This window comes from Artemia sp. Qi Xiang Cuo, chromosome 9 (genome assembly GCF_049724085.1).
Source record: "Artemia sp. Qi Xiang Cuo chromosome 9, ASM4972408v1, whole genome shotgun sequence".
In the NCBI taxonomy this organism is placed as follows: domain Eukaryota; kingdom Metazoa; phylum Arthropoda; class Branchiopoda; order Anostraca; family Artemiidae; genus Artemia; species Artemia sp. Qi Xiang Cuo.
In genome coordinates, this window is record NC_142802.1 from 59,557 (window position 1) to 80,317 (window position 20,761).

The 20,761-nt window shown below is 29.6% G+C and overlaps 1 protein-coding gene across 1 annotated transcript in view; it reads right to left on the reverse strand.

The window, feature by feature from the left end:
• LOC148948192 (3-hydroxyanthranilate 3,4-dioxygenase-like) overlaps positions 1 to 20,545 on the reverse strand; it is a 72,008-nt gene extending 51,463 nt beyond the window's left edge. The window contains exons 1-2 of the mRNA XM_089094552.1: positions 20,312 to 20,545; positions 18,997 to 19,174 (exon numbers count right to left, since the gene is read on the reverse strand). Coding sequence (XP_088950678.1) covers positions 18,997 to 19,174; positions 20,312 to 20,545 — 412 coding nt within the window. The remainder of the gene's footprint in view (positions 1 to 18,996; positions 19,175 to 20,311) is intronic.
• Positions 20,546 to 20,761: the final 216 nt, after the last annotated feature.

The window sequence follows — 20,761 nt, forward strand, 5'->3', positions numbered from 1 at the left end:
ATTTTATAATACATGGGTTTTAATTTTCAGAAATAAGAACACCCATGTTTAAAATACATCTGATTTTATTAAGAATATATGATTTTTTTAATAATTGGGTTCATCTTTGCATATTTTTTTTTAATAAAGTTGGGTTTTAGTTTTCAGAAATATGGACATTCCAGTTTAAAATATATCTGATTTTATTAATAACATTTTCTTAGCTAGGTTTCTTAACCCTTCGTAGGTGTATGTCTGATTTTATTAATATCACTTTCTTAGCTAGGTTTCTTAACCTTTCGTAGGTATATGTCTGGTTTTATTAATATTAGTTGATTTTCTAATCAAGTTGGGTTTTAATTTTCAGAAATAAGAACATCCATGTTTAAAATACATCTGGCTTTATTAACAGTATTTGATTTCCCTTTAAGAATTGTGTACATTTTTAACATTTTTTTTAAATAAAGTTGGGCTTTAGTTTTCAGAAATATGAACATCCCAGTTTAAAGTACATCCGATTTTATTAATAACATTTTCTTAGCTAGGTTTCTTAACCTTTTGTAGGTGTGTATCGCATTAAATGTTTAGTGTGCTAATTTGGACTCTTCTGAGCTAGATTTCCTAACTATTCGTAGGTATATCTGGTTTTATTAATATTATTTGATTTTCTAATCAAGTTGGGTTTTAGTTTTTAAAAATAAGAACATCTGTGTTTAGAATAATCTGATTTTATTAATAATATTTAATTTCTCTTTAATAATTCGGTACATTTTTGGATATTTCTGTAAACAAAGTTGGGTGGTTTTTAGTTTTAAGAGATATGAACATCTCAGTTTAAAATACGTCTGGAATTATTAATAATATTTTCTTAGCTAGGTTTCTGCACCCTTCATAGGTGTATGTTGCATAAGAGTCATGATTTGGGATGTATAGTTTGCTATTTTGGACCTTCCTGAGCTAGATTTCATAACCGTTTGTAGGTGTATGTTTGGTTTTATTATTAATATTTGATTTTAAAATAAAGTTGGGTTTTAACTTTCAGAAATAAGAACAAGCATGTTTAAAATAAATCTGATTTTATTAATAATATTTAATTTCTTTTAATAATTGGGTGAATTTTGCATATTTTCTTACAATAAAGTTGGGTTTTAGTTTTCAAAAATATGAACATCGCAGTTTAAAATACATCTGATTTTATTAATAACATTTTCTTAGCTAGGTTTCTTAACCTTTCGTAGATTTGTAATGCATGAAACTCATGACTTGAGATGTCTAGTTTGCTATTTTGGACTTTTCTGAGCAAGATTTCCTAGCCTTTTGTAGGTGTGTGTCTGGTTTTATTAATAACATTTGCTTTTATAATAAAGTTGGGTTTTAGTTTTCAGAAATAAGAATATCCATGTTTAAAATACATCTGAATTTATTAATAATATTTAATTTCCTTTTAATAATTGGGTGCATTTTTGCATACTTTTTAAGTAGAGTTTGGGTTTTAGTTTTCAGAAATATGAACATTCCAATTTAAAATACTTCTGGTTTTATCAATTACATTTTCTTAGCTAGGTTTCGTAACCTTTCGTAGATATATGTTGCATGAAACTCATGATTTGGGATGTGTAGTTTGCTATTTTGGACCTTTATGAGCAAGATTCCATAGCCATTCATTGGTGTATGTCTGTTTGTTTTTTTAATAATATCTGCTTCTAATCAAGCTAGGTTCTAATTATCAGAAATAAGAACATCCATGTTTAAAATTTATCTGATTTTATCAATAATATTTGATTTCCTTTAATAATTGGGTAAATTATTGCATAATTTTTTTAATTAAGTCAGGTTTTAGTTTTCAGAAATATTAACATTCCAGTTTAAAATAAATCTGATTTTATTAATAACATTTTCTTGGCTAGGTTTCTTAACCTTTCGTAGATGTCTGTCGCATGAAACTCATGATTTGGGATGTCTAGTTTGCTATTTTGGACTTTTCTGAGCAAGATTTCCTAGCCTTTTGTAGGTGTATGTCTGGTTTTATTAATAACGTTTGATTTTCTAGTAAAGTTGGGTTTTAGTTTTCAGAAATAAGAACATCCATGTTTAAAATACATCTGATTTTATTAATAATATTTGACTTCCTTTTAATAATTGGTTACATTTTTGTATATTTTAAAGATAAAGTTGCGTTTTAGTTTTCAGAAATATGAACATCCCAGTTTAAAACACATCTGATTTATTAATAACATTTTTTAGCTAGGTTTGTTAACCTTTTGTAGATGTGTGTTGCATGAAACTCATGATTTGGAATGTATAGTTTGCTATTTTGGACCTTTCTGTGCTAGATCTCATAACATTTCGTAGGTGCATGTCTGGATTTTTTAATACAATCTGATTTTCTAATCAAGCTAGGTTTTAATTTTCAGAAATAAGAAAAACCATGTTTAAAAATTATATTATTTTATTAATAATATTTGATTTCCTTTAATAATTGGGTACATTTTTGCAAATTTTTTTAATAAAGTCGATTTTAGTTTTCAGAAATATGAAAATTCCAGTTTAGAATACATCTGATTTTATTAATAACATTTTCTTAGCTAGGTATCTTAACCTTTCGTAGATGTGTGTTGCATAAAACTCATGATTTGGGATGTCTAGTTTGCTATTTTGGACTTTTCTGAGCTAGATTTCTTAACCTTTCGAGGGTGTATGTCTGGTTTTATTAATAATATTTGATTTTCTAATAAAGTGGGGTTTTAATTTTCAGAAATAAGAACATCTATGTTTAAAATACATCTGATTTTATTAATAATTTTTTATTTCCTTTTAATAATTTGGTACCTTTTTTATTTTTTTTTTAATAAAGTTGGGTTTTAGTTTTCAGAAATATGAACATCCCAGTTTAAAATACATCTGATTTTGATTTTCTAATCAAGTTGGGTTTTAATTTTCAGAAATAAGAACATCCATGTTTAACATACATCTGATTTTATTAATAATATTTGATTTCCCTTTAATAATTGGGTTTCTTAACCTTTCCTAGGTTTCTTAACCTAGATTTTCTCACCTTTCGCAGGTGTATGTCTGGTTTTATTAATAATATTTGATTTTATTATACAGTTGGGTTTTAATTTTCAGAAATAAGAACATCCATGTTTAAAATACACCTGATTTATTAATAATATTTGATTTCCTTTTAATAATTGGGTGCATTTTCGCATATTTTATAAATAAAGTTGGGTTTTAGTTTTCAGAAATATGAACATTCCAGTTTAAAATACATCTGATTTTATTAATAACATTTTCTTAGCTAGGTTTCTTAACCTTTCGTAGATGTGTGTTGCATGAAACTCATAATTTGGGATGTCTAGTTTGCTATTTTGGACTTTTCTCTTCTGAGATAAAATCTGATAATATTTTCTTAGCTAGGTATCTGAACCCTTCGTAGATGTGTGTTACATGAAAGTCATGATTTGGGATGTATAGTTTGCTATTTTGGACCTTCTGACCCAGATTTCTTAACCTTTCGTAGGTGTATGTTTGGTTTTATTAATAATATTTGATTTTAAAACAAAGTTGGGTTTTAATTTTTAGAAATAAGAACATACATGTTTAAAATACATCTGATTTTATTAATAACATTTAATTTCTTTTAATAATTGGGTAACCTTTGCATATTTTTTTAAATAAAGTTTGGATTTATTTTAAAAAAATATGAACATCGCAGTTTAAAATATATCTGATTTTATTATTAACGTTTTCTTAGCTAGGTTTCTTAACCTTTCGTAGATTGTTTTTTCCATGAAACTTGTGATTTGGGATGTCTAGTTTGCTATTTTGGAGCTCTATTTCCAAACTCTATTCTTTTCTTAGCTCTATTTCCAAACTTTTCGTAGGTGTATGTCTGAGCACATTTTTGCATAATTTTTTTTTAATAAAATCGGGTTTTAGTTTTCAGAAATATGAACATCCCCGTTTAAAATACATCCGATTTTATTAATAACTTTTTCTTAGCTAGGTTTCTTACCTTTCGTAGATGTGTGTTGCATAAAACTCACGACTTGAGATGTCTAGTTTGCTATTTTGGACTTTTCTGAGCTAGATTTTCTAACCTTTCGTAGTTTTATGTCTGGTTTTATTAATAATATTTGATTTTATAATACAGTTGGGTTTTAATTTTCAGAAATAAGAACATCTATGTTTAAAATATATCTTATTTTGTTAAAAATAATTGATTTCCTTTTATAAAATGGCACATTTTTTCATTTTTCTTTAATAGATCTGGGCTTTGGTTTTAAGAATCATGAGTACTCTAGTTTGACATGTTTTTGATTTCATTCATAGTATGTACTTAGCAAATTGTTACAACCTGTCTGCATATGTAAGTTTAGTTTTATTCAAAACATTTTCTTAGCCAGCTTTCTTAGCTTTTCATTGGTATATGTCTGGTTTTATTAATAATAGTTGATTTTCTAATCAAGTTGGGTTTTAATTTTCAGAAATAAGAACATCCATGTTTAAAATACATCTGATTTTATTAACAGTATTTGATTTTCCTTTAATAATTGGGTACATTTTTAACATTTTTCTAAATAAAGTTGGGCTTTAGTTTTCAGAAATATGAACATCCCAGTTTAAAGTACATCCGATTTTATTAATAACATTTTCTTAGGTATGTTTCTTAACCTTTTGTAGGGGTTTATTGCATGAAACTCATGATTTGGAATGTTTAGTTTGCTATTTTGGACTATTCTGAGCTAGATTTCCTAATCTTTCGTAGGTGTATATATGGTTCTATTAATATTATTTGATTTTCTAATCAAGTTGGGTTTTAATTTTTAGAAATAAGAACATCCATGCTTAGAATAATTTGATTTTATTAATAATATTTAATTTCTCTTTAATAATTCGGTACATTTTTGGAGTTTTTTGTAAATAGAGTTGGGTTTTAGTTTTAAGAAATATGAACATCCTCGTTTAAAATACATCTGGAATTATTAATGATATTTTCTTAGCTAGGTTTCTGCACCCTTCATAGATGTATGTTGCATGAAAGTCATGATTATGGATGTATAGTTTGCTATTTTTGACCTTCCTGAGCGAGATTTCATTACCTTTTGTAGGTGTTTGTTTCGTTTATTAATAATATTTGATTTTAAAATAATGTTGGGTTTTAATTTTCAGAAATAAGAACATGTATGTTTAAAATAAATCTGATTTTATTAATAATATTTAATTTCTTTTAATAATTGGGTGAATTTTGCACATTTTTTGAATAAAGTTGGGTTTTAGTTTTCAGAAATATGAACATCCCAGTTTAAAATACATCTGATTTTATTAATAATATTTTCTTAGCTAGGTTTCTTAACCTTTCGTAGATGCTTGTTGCATGAAACTCATGATTTGGGATGTCTAGTTTGCTATCTTGGACTTTTCAGAGCTAGATTTCCTAAATTTTCGTAGGTGTATGTCTGAGTACATTTTTACATATTTTTTTAATAAAGTTGGGTTTTAGTTTTCAGAAATATGACCATCCAAGTTTAAAATACATCTGATTTTATTAATAACATTTTCTTAGCTAGGTTTCTTAACCTTTCGTGGATATGTGTTGCATGAAACTCATGATTTGGGATGTCTAGTTTACTATTTTGGACTTTTCTGAGCTAGATTTCCTAACCTTTCGTAGGTGTATGTCTGGTTTTATTAATAATATTTGATTTTATAATACAGTTGGGTTTTAATTTTCAGAAATAAGAACATCCATGTTTAAAATACATCTGATTTTATTAATAACATTTGATTTCCTTTTAATAATTGGGTTCATTTTTGCATATTTTTTTAAATAAAGTTTGGTTTTAGTGTTCAGAAATATGAACATCCCAGTTTAAAATACATCTGATTTTATTAATATCATTTTCTTAGCTAGGTTTCTTAACCTTTCGTAGATGTGTATTCCATGAAACTCATGATTTGGGATGTCTAGTTTGCTATTTTGGACTTTTCTGAGCTAGATTTCCTAAACTTTCGTAGGTGTGTGTCAGATTTTATTAATAATGTTTGATTTTATAATAAAGTTGGGTTCTAATTTGCAGAGAAAAGAACATCCATTTTTAAAATACATCTGACATTATTAATAATGTTTAATTTCCTTTAATAATTGGGTTCATTTTTGCATTTTTTTTAATAAAGTTGGGCTTTATTCATTTTTAAGGTTAATTTAGTAAGGTTAATTTAGGACTTTTCTGATCTAGATGTCCTAACCTTTCGTAGTTGTATGTCTGGTTTTATTAATATTATTTGATTTTCTTATAGAGTTGGGTTTTAATTTTCAGAAATAAAAACATCCATGTTTAAAACACATCTGATTTTATTATTAACATTTAATTTCTCTTTAATAATTGGGTACTTTTTTGCATATTTTTGTAAATAACGCTGGGTTTTAGTTTGAGAAATATGAGCATCCCAGTTTAAAATACATCTGAATTTATTCATAATATTTTCTTAGCTAGGTTTCTTAACCCTTCGTAGATGAGTGTTGCATGAAAGTCATGATTTGGGATGTTTAGTTTGATATTTTGGACTTTTCTGTGCTAGGTTCCCTAGCCTTTCGTAGGTACATGTCTGGTTTTATTAATAATATTTGATTTTCTAATCAAGTTGGGTTTTATTTTCAGAAATAAGAACATCTATTTTTAAAATACATCTGATTTCATTAATAATATTCAATTTTCTTTAATAAGTGGGTTCATTTTTGCCAATTTTTTAATAAAGTTGGGTTTTATTCATTTTTAAGGTTAATTTAGTGTAGATTACGTGCATGCACATAACCAAGTCCAAACTAACTTTAAAAATGAATAAATCCAGCTTTATTAAAAGGAAAATATGCAAAAATGTAGACATCACAAATCATAAATTTTATGCAAATAGTAGGTTTCAAATCAAAATAGTCTGGTTTTATTAATACTGTTTGATTTTCTAATAAAGTTGGTTTTTAATTTACTTGGTATTTTTTAAAGGGATATTTGGCTGAGATTAAAAAGCGGTTTCTCTTTCCCTGTTTAGGAATTTAGACGAAAGTTTGAAACGGAATTTAAACTCAATTAGGTGGAGTTTAATTTATACTGGAAGTATTTTTAGAAGGAGAATAATTTTTTCGTATTTTAAGTACATATTACATGTTATTCACGGTACATATTACCCTTCCCATTATTTAATGACATCCCGCCATTAGGATCTGCTTGACCTTGAGTTTTAAAGTATTTCGAAATTCATTTGCTATTTTTCCTATACAACTTTAATTGATATTGTATTATTTTAAACCTTATTTAAGCTTAACCAGGGGTGCTTAAAAAAAAATTTATGTATAACTTTTGGAATTTTTTTATATATCCTTTTCTAAGGTTACTCTACCGGACTCAGATTATCTATGGTTACAGCCTAGCTACTACACAAAAGATTTTTTTTTGTTTTTTCTACATCTAACACATATAACTCCTACATTTCCAACCTCATAAACATTATCATGGGAAATGTGTTGTGTGGTTGGGACTATTCTACTATTACTATAAGATTTTTTTGAAAGTTCACCTTTTATAAGTTTTTTATCTTACGCTAACTATGGGATAATTATGGATAATAACTATGGATATATATATATATATATATATATATATATATATATATATATATATATATATATATATATATATATATATATATATATATATATATATATATATATATATATATATATATATATATATATATATATATATATATATATATATATATATATATATATATATATATATATATATATATATATATATATATATATATATATATATATATATATATATATATATATATATATATATATATATATATATATATATATATATATATAAAAAAAAAATATATATATGAACGATTTCAAACACACAATATTATGTTCACCACGTTCACTGGTAAACATTAAAACACTTTCACTGGGAATGTTCGTTATGTAATACTAATGATAAGTTATCGAAATTGTTAAGTTATCAAAATTAATAAAATGTGATACATGAAAATTCACACCTATTTCACCACCTTACGTGTCCTTATCGTACTCACTTATTCGGTTTTTGATGTCTTTTGCCCTTTTCGTCTTGTGCAAAATATGTTAAAAACACTTACAATGTAGTTTCTTCACAAAGTGTTCGAACATGGCTCTGTTCATTTTTGACGAAGGTTTTTCTCTAATTTTTCAAACAGGATTTGATACATCCAGGTATTGGTGTGTGGAATATTGATATCAGAGTTCATTCTCACCTGCTGTTTTTGGATAGTTTATTAGGTGCTTTATCGTTAAGGGGCTGAACACTGGGATCGCGTTGGTGATAGATGGGTTGGTTTTCTTCTTAGCATATCATTCTTGGGATATTTTAAAGCACATAGAGAATATGTTTCTCGTATAAAATTGTTCGTTCGAGCACTTAGAGATTATAGTTCTCGTATAAAATTCTTAGTGCATGGCTTGTGTCTATTAGCTTTGGCGGTGATTCCTTGGTTAATCACAGGGGAATTGGTGTTTGGATTTGGAATGGGTTGACATGAAATTTTAGTGTCTTCTTCAGCATATCGTCTTTAACTTGCGGGAGGAGTATATTGTCACTCAGGGATTAGTCACTGGGATTACTTTTGGTTTCTGTAATTCAGTGGTTGGTTTCCAGGTCCATTCTTCAGAAACTATTTCGTAACATTTACGGGATAACAGAGATAGGAACTTTTCGACCATTTGATAGATATGATAGGATGGATCCCGAGAAACGGTCGAAGGGGATTCAACGCATGACTTTGCGACATGTAAATGGATTGGATTCATCAAATATCATAACCATACAGTTATATGGTATATGGGTCCATAAGGATTATAAAGGGTGATATTTATGCATTTGCATCTTATGCTGATCGATGGGGTTCTCAGGATTGTTATGTTTTTATAGTTTTAACATTTTTAACATTTTTCTAAATAAAGTTGGGCTTTAGTTTTCAGAAATATGAACATCCCAGTTTAAAGTACATCCGATTTTATTAATAACATTTTCTTAGGTATGTTTCTTAACCTTTTGTAGGGGTTTATTGCATGAAACTCATGATTTGGAATGTTTAGTTTGCTATTTTGGACTATTCTGAGCTAGATTTCCTAATCTTTCGTAGGTGTATATATGGTTCTATTAATATTATTTGATTTTCTAATCAAGTTGGGTTTTAATTTTTAGAAATAAGAACATCCATGCTTAGAATAATTTGATTTTATTAATAATATTTAATTTCTCTTTAATAATTCGGTACATTTTTGGATTTTTTTGTAAATAGAGTTGGGTTTTAGTTTTAAGAAATATGAACATCCTCGTTTAAAATACATCTGGAATTATTAATGATATTTTCTTAGCTAGGTTTCTGCACCCTTCATAGATGTATGTTGCATGAAAGTCATGATTATGGATGTATAGTTTGCTATTTTTGACCTTCCTGAGCGAGATTTCATAACCTTTTGTAGGTGTTTGTTTCGTTTATTAATAATATTTGATTTTAAAATAATGTTGGGTTTTAATTTTCAGAAATAAGAACATGTATGTTTAAAATAAATCTGATTTTATTAATAATATTTAATTTCTTTTAATAATTGGGTGAATTTTGCATATTTTTTGAATAAAGTTGGGTTTTACTTTTCAGAAATATGAACATCGCAGTTTAAAATACATCTGATTTTATTAATAACATTTTCTTAGCTAGGTTTCTTAATCTTTCGTAGATGTATGTTGCATGAAACTCATGATTTAGGATGTCTAGTTAGATATTTTGGACTTTTCAGAGCTAGATTTCCTAAATTTTCGTAGGTGTATGTCTGAGTACATTTTTACATATTTTTTTTAATAAAGTTGGGTTTTAGTTTTCAGAAATATGACCATCCAAGTTTAAAATACATCTGATTTTATTAATAACTTTTTCTTAGCTGGGTTTCTTAACCTTTCGCAGATGTGTGTTGCATGAAACTCATGATTTGGAATGTATAGTTTGCTATTTTGGACATATCCTAGCTAGATTTTCTAATCTTTCGTAGACGTATGTCTGGTTTTATTCATAATATTTGATTTTCTAATCAAGTTGGGTTTCAATTTTCTGAAAAAAGAACACCCTTGTTTCAAATACACCTGACATTATTAATAATATTTGATTTCCTTTTAATAATTGGGTTCATTATTGTATATTTTTTTAAATAAAGTTGGGGTTTAGTGTTCAGAAATATGAACATTCCAGTTTAAAATAAATCTGATTTTATTAATAGCATTTTCTTAGCTAGGTTTCTTAACCTTTCGTAGATGTGTATTGCATGAAACTCATGATTTGGGATGTCTAGTTTGCTATTTTGGACTTTTCTGAGCTAGATTTCCTAAACTTTCGTAGGTGTGTGTCAGATTTTATTAATAATGTTTGATTTTATAATAAAGTTGGGTTCTAATTTGCAGAGAAAAGAACATCCATTTTTAAAATACATCTGACATTATTAATAATGTTTAATTTCCTTTAATAATTGGGTTCATTTTTGCATTTTTTTTAATAAAGTTGGGCTTTATTCATTTTTAAGGTTAATTTAGTAAGGTTAATTTAGGACTTTTCTGATCTAGATGTCCTAACCTTTCGTAGTTGTATGTCTGGTTTTATTAATATTATTTGATTTTCTTATAGAGTTGGGTTTTAATTTTCAGAAATAAGAACATCCATGTTTAAAACACATCTGATTTTACTAATAATATTTAATTTCTCTTTAATAATTGGGTACTTTTTTGCATATTTTTGTAAATAACGCTGGGTTTTAGTTTGAGAAATATGAGCATCCCAGTTTAAAATACATCTGAATTTATTCATAATATTTTCTTAGCTAGGTTTCTTAACCCTTCGTAGATGAGTGTTGCATGAAAGTCATGATTTGGGATGTTTAGTTTGATATTTTGGACTTTTCTGTGCTAGGTTCCCTAGCCTTTCGTAGGTACATGTCTGGTTTTATTAATAATATTTGATTTTCTAATCAAGTTGGGTTTTATTTTCAGAAATAAGAACATCTATTTTTAAAATACATCTGATTTCATTAATAATATTCAATTTTCTTTAATAAGTGGGTTCATTTTTGCCAATTTTTTAATAAAGTTGGGTTTTATTCATTTTTAAGGTTAATTTAGTGTAGATTACGTGCATGCACATAACCAAGTCCAAACTAACTTTAAAAATGAATAAATCCCAGCTTTATTAAAAGGAAAATATGCAAAAATGTAGACATCACAAATCATAAATTTTATGCAAATAGTAGGTTTCAAATCAAAATAGTCTGGTTTTATTAATACTGTTTGATTTTCTAATAAAGTTGGTTTTTAATTTACTTGGTACTTTTTAAAGGGATATTTGGCTGAGAATAAAATGCGGTTTTTCTTTCTCTGTTTGGGAATTTAGACGAAAGTATGAAACGGAATTTAAGCTCAATTAGGAGGAGTTTAATTTATACCGGAAGTATTTTTAGAAGGAGAATAATTTTTTCGTATTTTAAGTACATATTACATGTTATTCACGGTACATATTACCCTTCCCATTATTTAATGACATCCCGTCATTAGGACTTGCTTGCCCTTGGGTTTTAAAGTATTTCGAAATTCATTTGCTATTTTTCCTATACAACTTTAATTGATATTGTATTATTTTAAACCTTATTTAAGCTTAATCAGGAGTGATTAAAAAAAAATTTATGTATAACTTTTGGAATTTTTTTATATATCCTTTTCTAAGGTTCCTCTACCGGACTCAGACTATCTACGGTTACAGCCTAGCTACTACACAAAAGATTTTTTTTTGTTTTTTCTACATCTAACACATATAACTCCTACATTTCAAACCTCATAAACATTATCATGGGAAATGTGTTGTGTGGTTGGGACTATTCTACTATTACTATAAGATTTTTTTGAAAGTTCACCTTTTATAAGTTTTTTATCTTACGCTAACTATGGGATAATTATGGATAATAACTATGGATATATATATATATATATATATATATATATATATATATATATATATATATATATATATATATATATATATATATATATATATATATATATATATATATATATATATATATAGAACGATTTCAAACACACAATATTATGTTCACCACGTTCACTGGTAAACATTAAAACACTTTCACTGGGAATGTTCGTTATGTAATACTAATGATAAGTTATCGAAATTGTTAAGTTATCAAAATTAATAAAATGTGATACATGCAAATTCACACCTATTTCACCACCTTACGTGTCCTTATCGTACTCACTTATTCTGTTGTTGATGTCTTTCGCTCATTTCATCTTGTGGAAAAAATGTTAAAACACTTACAGTACAGTTTCTTCACAAAGTGTTCGAACATGGCTCTGTTCATTTTGGACGAAGGTTTTTCTCTAATTTCTCAAACGGGATATGATACTTCCAGGTACAGGTGTGTGGAATTTTGATATCAGAGGTCATTCTCACCTGTTGCTTTTGGATAGTTCATAAGGTGCTTTATCGTAAAGGGGCTTAACACTGGGATTGCGTTGGTAATAGATGGGTTGGTTTTCTTCTTAGCATTTCATTCTTGGGATATTTTAAAGCACATAGAGAATATGTTTCTCGTATAAAATTGTTCGTTCGAGCACTTAGAGATTATAGTTCTCGTATAAAATTCTTAGTGCATGGCTTGTATCTATTAGCTTTGGCGGTGATTCCTTGGTTAATCACAGGGGAATTGGTGTTTGGATTTGGAATGGGTTGACATGAAATTTTAGTGTCTTCTTCAGCATATCGTCTTTAACTTGCGGGAGGAGTATATTGTCACTCAGGGATTAGTCACTGGGATTACTTTTGGTTTCTGTAATTCAGTGGTTGGTTTCCAGGTCCATTCTTCAGAAACTATTTCGTAACATTTACGGGATAACAGAGATAGGAACTTTTCGACTATTTTATAGATGTGAAAGGATGGATCCCGAGAAACGGTCGAAGGGGATTCAACGCATGACTTTGCGACATGTAAATGGATTGGATTCATCAAATATCATAACCATACAGTTATATGGTATATGGGTCCATAAGGATTATAAAGGGTGATATTTATGCATTTGCATCTTATGCTGATCGATGGGGTTCTCAGGATTGTTATGTTTTTATAGTTCGGTATTGCACTGGATACTGAGATTTATTAGATAGTGTTACCTGATGCATAATATGGTTTTCGATCGAGGAAACAACGATCAAACGGTAACCGCAATTTTTGTCCTAGCTTCGTTGCCGGGAATTTATGGTGAGAACTCTTCGTTGGTTGAGGGATGATGACGATAGATTCTACTAGGTTGTATATGCACTGGACTACGTATTGTAATGATTGATTTCCAATAGGTCATTCTTTCATTCCAATTCCTGTAATAAAAATAACGAGGCAGAATCATATGTTCTTTAAAACGAGTAGTCATAATACATAATAAGCAATACGATTGGGTACATTTAATGGTGAATGTTACGCTACAAGACAATATTAAACAAATACACTGATATTATTACACACATATTGATTTTAACAAAATGATGTTATTATCATGTTAGTTCAAATATATAAAATTTCCATTGGGAAATCTACAACATAGAAATTTCTTCTAAGCTGTTTTACAAAAACGACGATGTAAGACATTGATTGCTTTAACTTTAATTAAGGTCTCTTATTAAGCTCCTTAGTATACGCCACTACGCACACTTTATTTTAATTTCCTGCAACGCTTATTTGATTCTACATTAGATTTAAAACAATCATTTAACCACAAGTTACGCTAAATCATTAAATTTGAGGTCTTAGTTTACTACATATTTCATGCCTTCATTGTTCACGCATGTCCATGCTGTTTAAGAAACGCATGTTGCAGCTTCGTAACTCCACAGTTTTACGTAAACAACACTTACAATGTGAGGACTAGACATAGCAAGGGCGAGTCAGGACCTCTATACCCACTCGTTTTCTAATGTCTTCCCTCTTTCTTGGCTTAAACGTTTCCATGGGGTTCCGGGTTTAACTTCTGCATTTAAGTCGTTTCCCCGTTTTCTTCCTTTGGGTTTTGCCATTTAGTCTCAAAATCCTTCCATAATTAAAAGTTAGTAAGGTTCTCATAGTCAAGGAAATCGCGAATACGAAACATATGGTCAGTAGTATGTTCCACCAGCAATTGGTTGAGAATAATCCGTATCTATTCTCCACGTACGTTAATCTTTAGTCTTCATTAGTAAATAGGGGAATCTGGGAATCTAATGCTTCTCTTATTTTTGAAAGCGGTAATGTTCCTTTATTCTTTTCTATTTTGGACCGTATTGAGGTTTTCATTTCCTCACTACCTATATTGAGAATAGTGTACGACAGGTTGATTGCCTTAAAACTGGTAATTTTAGGACTTATTATATTTGTGCTTGTGGTTATTAACGGCGTTTGAACCGTCGTCTCTTTAGTTACAAGTCGACATCCTTGTTTTATGGTTATTGTACCTACATCGTTTAATAGCAATTCGGTTCTATAACTTGGATCGATTCTTTCAGTATTATTATAACAAGGCAAAATTTGTTTTGTCTTGTTCTTTTGGAACAGAAAATAACCAAAGATCTTTCCTAAGGTGTATGAATATTTCTCATTTAGTACTTCCTATTAAAGCTTCACAAGAATTAGGGATTTCTTCTTGTTGGGTGTCTTTTAAAAATATATCCAACATACAAGATCCAGATTTGACATTATAAACAGGTAACGTAAGCTGGCATACTAGGTTTTTGAATGATACACTCTTTTAAGTCTTTTGGCTTAGCTAAGGCATATTTTCTTCTGTCTTGATCAATAAGTAAATATTCAGCTTCGGGTTTGATAGTCATAAACGAGTTTGTCTTTTTTATATTAGCGGGGAAGGTAGAAATTTAGTAGAAGTCATACATGGATTGTTGATTTATCAATGGAATCGTAACTACCGCGAATAATTGTTCATTTATTTCCGGGATTTGGACTTTTAATTTTGTATAATAAAGAAATAAATTTGATACTTGTGGCTCTTTGGGTAAATGTAAGCCAAACGTTAGGTGCGTTTTTATTTCGTCTAAGATACTTTTCAGGTTAGAAGGATCTACTAGGTCGTATGACAAAGTTCCTCCAGTGAGGGCAAATAATGTGAATTTGAACTTACTAACATCTATTGCTAGATTTTGTAGTGACATGGTAATTATATCGAGTGGGCTTGCGTCTGTCACCACACGATCCACTTCTTTCCTTAAATAATTTATTACATTTACAGTTTTTGAGATTTTCTTAGATATCATTTCATGGTATTATTCAACTTTTTACATTTTCCCTCAGGATGTTTAATTCTTCCTCTGTTGTTAACCAAAAAAGAAGAGAGGCAAATTCTCAAATGATGGGAATTAGGCTTGTAGACCTTCGGTATTTACTTCTTCCAAAGAATACTTCAAAAATCCTTATAGTACTTTGTTTTAATTTTTGGGTTTCTGTGTTAAATAATTCAAATAAGGCTTGTAATCTTTGTCTGCATAATATTAAGAAGGCTTGATGAGTTGATACTTTCTGGGCGTTTTTCTCATTTAACTCAGGTAATGGTCCAATACCTTCTTTTGTCAGCTCGTTGGCCATGGCTAGTCTAGCGTATGTACGTTTGCCGTCTATTGTCCAACATTTCTTATGTACTTAATTATCTTCTTCCTCTTTTTCAAAATTTTTTTTCTTTTCTTCGGGCTTATGCCATTGTACTTTTATCGTATGTATCTCGGTATGCGTTACTGGGATTCTTGCTCTTTCCTTTATAAAGACTTTGCCCAAAAAATGGGTATGCTTAAATGAGGGCCCTGTTGATCATGTCCATTTTGTAAATGTCGTAGGTTTTAGATAAGTCAATAGTTGAATTTCTAGGTGATTCTCCACTAATCTCGATCAATTCTGACACTGTGTTTGCCGTTGCTTCCGACATCGAAGACTGTATTTCTTTGGCTGGGGTCTCATATTTAGGTGTGATTGTCGTGATATCTTCTTCATTTCATTCTGTGGGATTTGTATATTCATAATCTTGTTGGGTATTTGAGAGCTTGTTTCTTGATTTGTCTTACTCTTATAGGTTGGTATCTTGTATTCTCAGGGATCTGTTGCTATTTTCTTTTCCTAGTGAAGATGATGTCTGTTCAGTGCCATTGTTTTTGGCATGACTCTGCCATAATTCTTTGAGAAAAGTCCATAGGCTTGGTAGTTCGTTCAGCATTGCGTAATTTCCGTCATAGAGTTTTTCTTTTCTTGTAGTCAATAATTTAGGGTTTTCCATGGATTTCATTGCAGTACGTTTCTCGACAAATATTCAATATTATAGGCTGATCTTTTCCTTCTGTCTTCTTTGGTGCTGGTTCCTAGTGCCCTGTCAATTTCTACCATTTTTTTATCAAAGTCATCTATTACGAATTTTGATTTTAGTTTTGGGATAACTGGAATTGGGAACTCTTTATTATCTTTATTGTGCATTATTTTACTAGTCTGTAATCCTTTATCCGATCTTAGGAATTGAAATATCGATTCTTTGAGTTCATTTGTATTTTTCTCAAGTCTTTTTAGTTGTTGGAACAAGGTTTCGAAGGGTTTGGGGTCCAATTTCATAAACATTTTCCATGCATTATGGATGGCTAGCAATGAATTTTCATGCTTAAATATTACTCCATGCTTTACAATATCTTGGGCTGCTGCGTGAACAACGAGGATTATGATGACATTCTTTAGCCTCATCGTTTTGTTTGATTCTAGAATTAATTTATTATCAATTTTACCTATTTTCGCAAAATTCATTTACTTTACTATTTTATTTTTTCAAATTAGTTCGGGCTTTTTAACTTTTAGCTTGGGCTATTTTATTATATTAATTTAATTTTTGAACTGTTTTATGGCATTGGCCAAATAAAACTGAATTGTAAGCGTAATATAGAATTTTTGTTTATGAATTACATCTTAGGGTTAGAATGCTAATGGAAATCTTAGCTTTACTCTGGTTGTGATAAGCCTTTATGAATGGTTGTGACATACCTTAAAGGGTTAGTCAATAATTACTATACTACCTAATTTTATATTATTTTTTTATCAAAAGCGATATATATTTATTTGTTTTTTATTGTAAGCTATTCATTCATTAAGTAAATAATATATAAATACGTTGGTAACCCATTTTTATTATAAACCTTTTAAGAAGATTATTATTGTCATTATAACTAGAATTATTAGGGTTTACACTAAAACAAGATAACTCTTATATATGGGATTAATTTATCCCATAGTTACATATTCCTATTATTTATAACTACCTAACATAGACCTTGTAGAGTTACTACACTTAGCATTGAGGTAAATGCATGCTTCTAACTTTGCGTAAAATATATGCTATTTTACTAATGTTTATTCACTTATTATTAGTATTTTTTGAGAAGGAAAAATTTTGAAAATAGAGGTTATGGTGTTATTTTGTGAATTTATAATTTAGGGCATTACTTTGATAATTTTATTTGTATACCCAATTCTTCCCATGTTCATTTACATTCAATTTTAATATTGACATATCTTTCGGTAGCAACTTGCGTGTTTCTATTAAGTTGATGAACTTCCCATGATGACACATTTATGCTGAGGAGATTCAATTAAAACACTATGTTATTTTTTTTATTCTTATCTGTGTCTAAGTGCATCAAATAGACAAACAGATCGTTCGGGAGGTCTAGGTTTTTTTTACATATTCGTTAAACTTTCTTTTGCACATATTCATGAATTTTTTGCAACATCCTTCAACTACGGAAAGTGAATTATTTATGACTTTTACTACTCTAAAAATAAATTGTATATGTGACGCAATACAATATTTTGTTCACGTACAATAATCTCAAAACCAGGGAATACTTTGGATCCTAAATTTTCATCTTCTTCAAAGAAATCTAATGTAATTTTCTTTATGTCATTATAATCTCACGCGGTAACTTCCAACGTGTTGGATTTTACTTCAGAGTTGAAGCCATCAAAGTTCCAGCAGTTCTTATACAACATTTTAAGGAAATTTCCTCAATTTAGTAGGTTATACCCTCGATCTATTAATAGTGTTAGGAATCTAAGGGACCAAATGGTAGTAGTACCATTTTCATCTTGAGATTGCCATAGGTTTTCTGCGATAAATTCTACAATGAGAGGATTTTTTAACATTGGAATATTTTGTAAGAGAATTCTGAACGCCATGGTAGCTGCTAATCTAGTGGGTTCTACTGTTGTTAACATTGTCCGTGTAATAAGGTTATGATATACTAAGCTTGCTATCATTCTCAAGATTACTCTATCTTTCAGGGGACTTCTAGGTGATTTTAGGATGAAATGTAGCTTGGTGAAATTTAGTTCCTCTACTACTTTCACTAATACATATTCGCTCAATGATTTATTTATGTTATTCATACTATGACCTTTTTTATGCGCAAGAAAACACCTTGGAGAAATAAAACGTAATGTTTCTGATGTTAAATTTGGTTTAGTTAATTGCGGGCAACTGGGGAATTTTATCATTTTTTTTTTGGTTTTTTGTTAATAAATTAATATTCTACCTAGTGGAGTTAGCAACGTTCCATTTAGGTTATCTCTTTCCAATTTTTGGCTTTGCCAGCAATGACTATGCGCGAGAGATCAGTTTGTATCAGCAAATGTGTTATTTTAATTTTAACGAATGATAAATTTTAGTAGAAATTAAGATAACTTGTTATTATCGCGGTTCCTAAGGGGGTTAGAATTTTTGGGGTCTTAGTTTTCATTTCTCTTTTCTTTAGGTTTAGAGTTTTAGAGTCTTCTTTTAATTTTTTTGTTATTAATTTTATAGGCGTCTCTTTTTCTTTGGTGAGTTTTTTTACGCTTCAGAAATAATTTATTACCTAGGGATTTATATTCCTCCGATTCAGGGTCGAATAAAAATTGTTTATAATATTGGATTCCTAATAAAGGGTGATGTATGCCTTCATATTTGACACATCGAGGATTCTTCTCTAGATTATAGCAAATTTTTGGAGAACGACATTTGTCAAGAAGTAAAAGATCTGCTTGAGTGGGTCCCTTAGAGTAAAAATATTTAATATTAAGATTCCTTTGTAAATGTTTTATTGTCAATTGTAAACAACCAAGTTGTTTTGCACTTCTTTTTCTATATTTTGTTCCCCTCTAGCCGAGCGATATTTAGGGGTATTCGCGAGTGCTAGTCCATATTTAAAAGTGTGGGGTGCATACCCTTTAAGATTGTAGGTTAAATTCCATTCTCTTGGATATATCTGATTTCCTTGTTCATCAACCACCAACATAGCCGCCGAGTATATAATGTTTTCCTTCGCGTTCATTATTGTAATAAATTCGGTATCAATTATCGCCTTTTGGATAGGCCTTGATTCTGTTGTCATGATCTGAAAATGATCAGTTTATAGCTACGCAATTTTTGCACAAGCAATTTTTGTAATATTATCTAAGTAAAGGTGTGGGTTAGTGACTCAAAACAGAATCAACGTTATCTTGAGTCAAACTTCACCCAAAACTTGCTACAACATGAGGATTCTTTACTTTAGTTTTGACAAGACCACTCAATAGGGAAGGGGGAAAGGGGGTTTATCGGTCACTCCTGATGAAGTATAGTTGTTTCTCGTAAGGGGGCTACCCGGTTGGAAGAATGTGCCAAATAGAACTTTAAACACCACTTGTCATCATCAGCCGACCACGAGCTTCCTACCTCGGCCTTTCTTATTAGTCACTGACATTTTGATTTCACTTATACCACTATACGTTCACTTATATTGACTTGGTGAATTTACTCTCATGCTTTCGAATTTACTTGTGTATTATTTCTGAAGAATTGTAAGTTGATTTTCGTTAAGGATTTGATACCCACCTCCGTCCAAGAATAATAAAAAAATACTATTCGTTGATGGCTTTGGGCACAATCTCCTTACGACAGGAATACGCAAGTTCCCGTGGCAATAGCATTTTTGATTTTGCATTAACTAGGGGTATTTTCATCTATCAGGCTTTTTAACCATTCTACCCGATTGTGTCGTTACTAGGGTTCTTGCAGTTTTTTCTTTTTATGTTTTGCCAGTGATCAAACTTTTTATATTATTTTTTCAACCATTCTTGAACATTTAATTTTGTTTCTTTCGCATAAGCGGCCGCTGAGGTCGGTTTTGATTTCCCTGTTTCTTTAACTACCATCTGGTCTGGTTCACCGTCAGACTCTTCAGAACTGGTTTCCAATGATTCTGCAATAGACCTCTTGGTAGTGGAACTTTGGGTTTTTGAGATAGAGCCTACCCTTCCTTCGTAAATTTCTTTTCCTCTGGAAGTAGAAGGATTATTCTCCAATTCCTCGTTTTGAGTTTTCAACTCGGGAGACTTGAAAAACTCTTGAGAGCTCTGAGAAGATTCAAAGGTTTTTGCCTCCATTGTTTAAATGTCATTTCTTCAGGGGGATGAGGCATTTTTTGCACTAGTTTTTCCCTCCACGAAGACCATTCTCTGGATTTAACCTTGGATACGGTTATGTCGTGATATTCTCCTTGCTGGGAGTTTGATTCTAAGGCAGTGTACTTTGCCTCGTTTTTATGGATAAATTTATTAAATCCATAGCTTCTTGCAGTTTTATTTTAATCGAATCTTTGG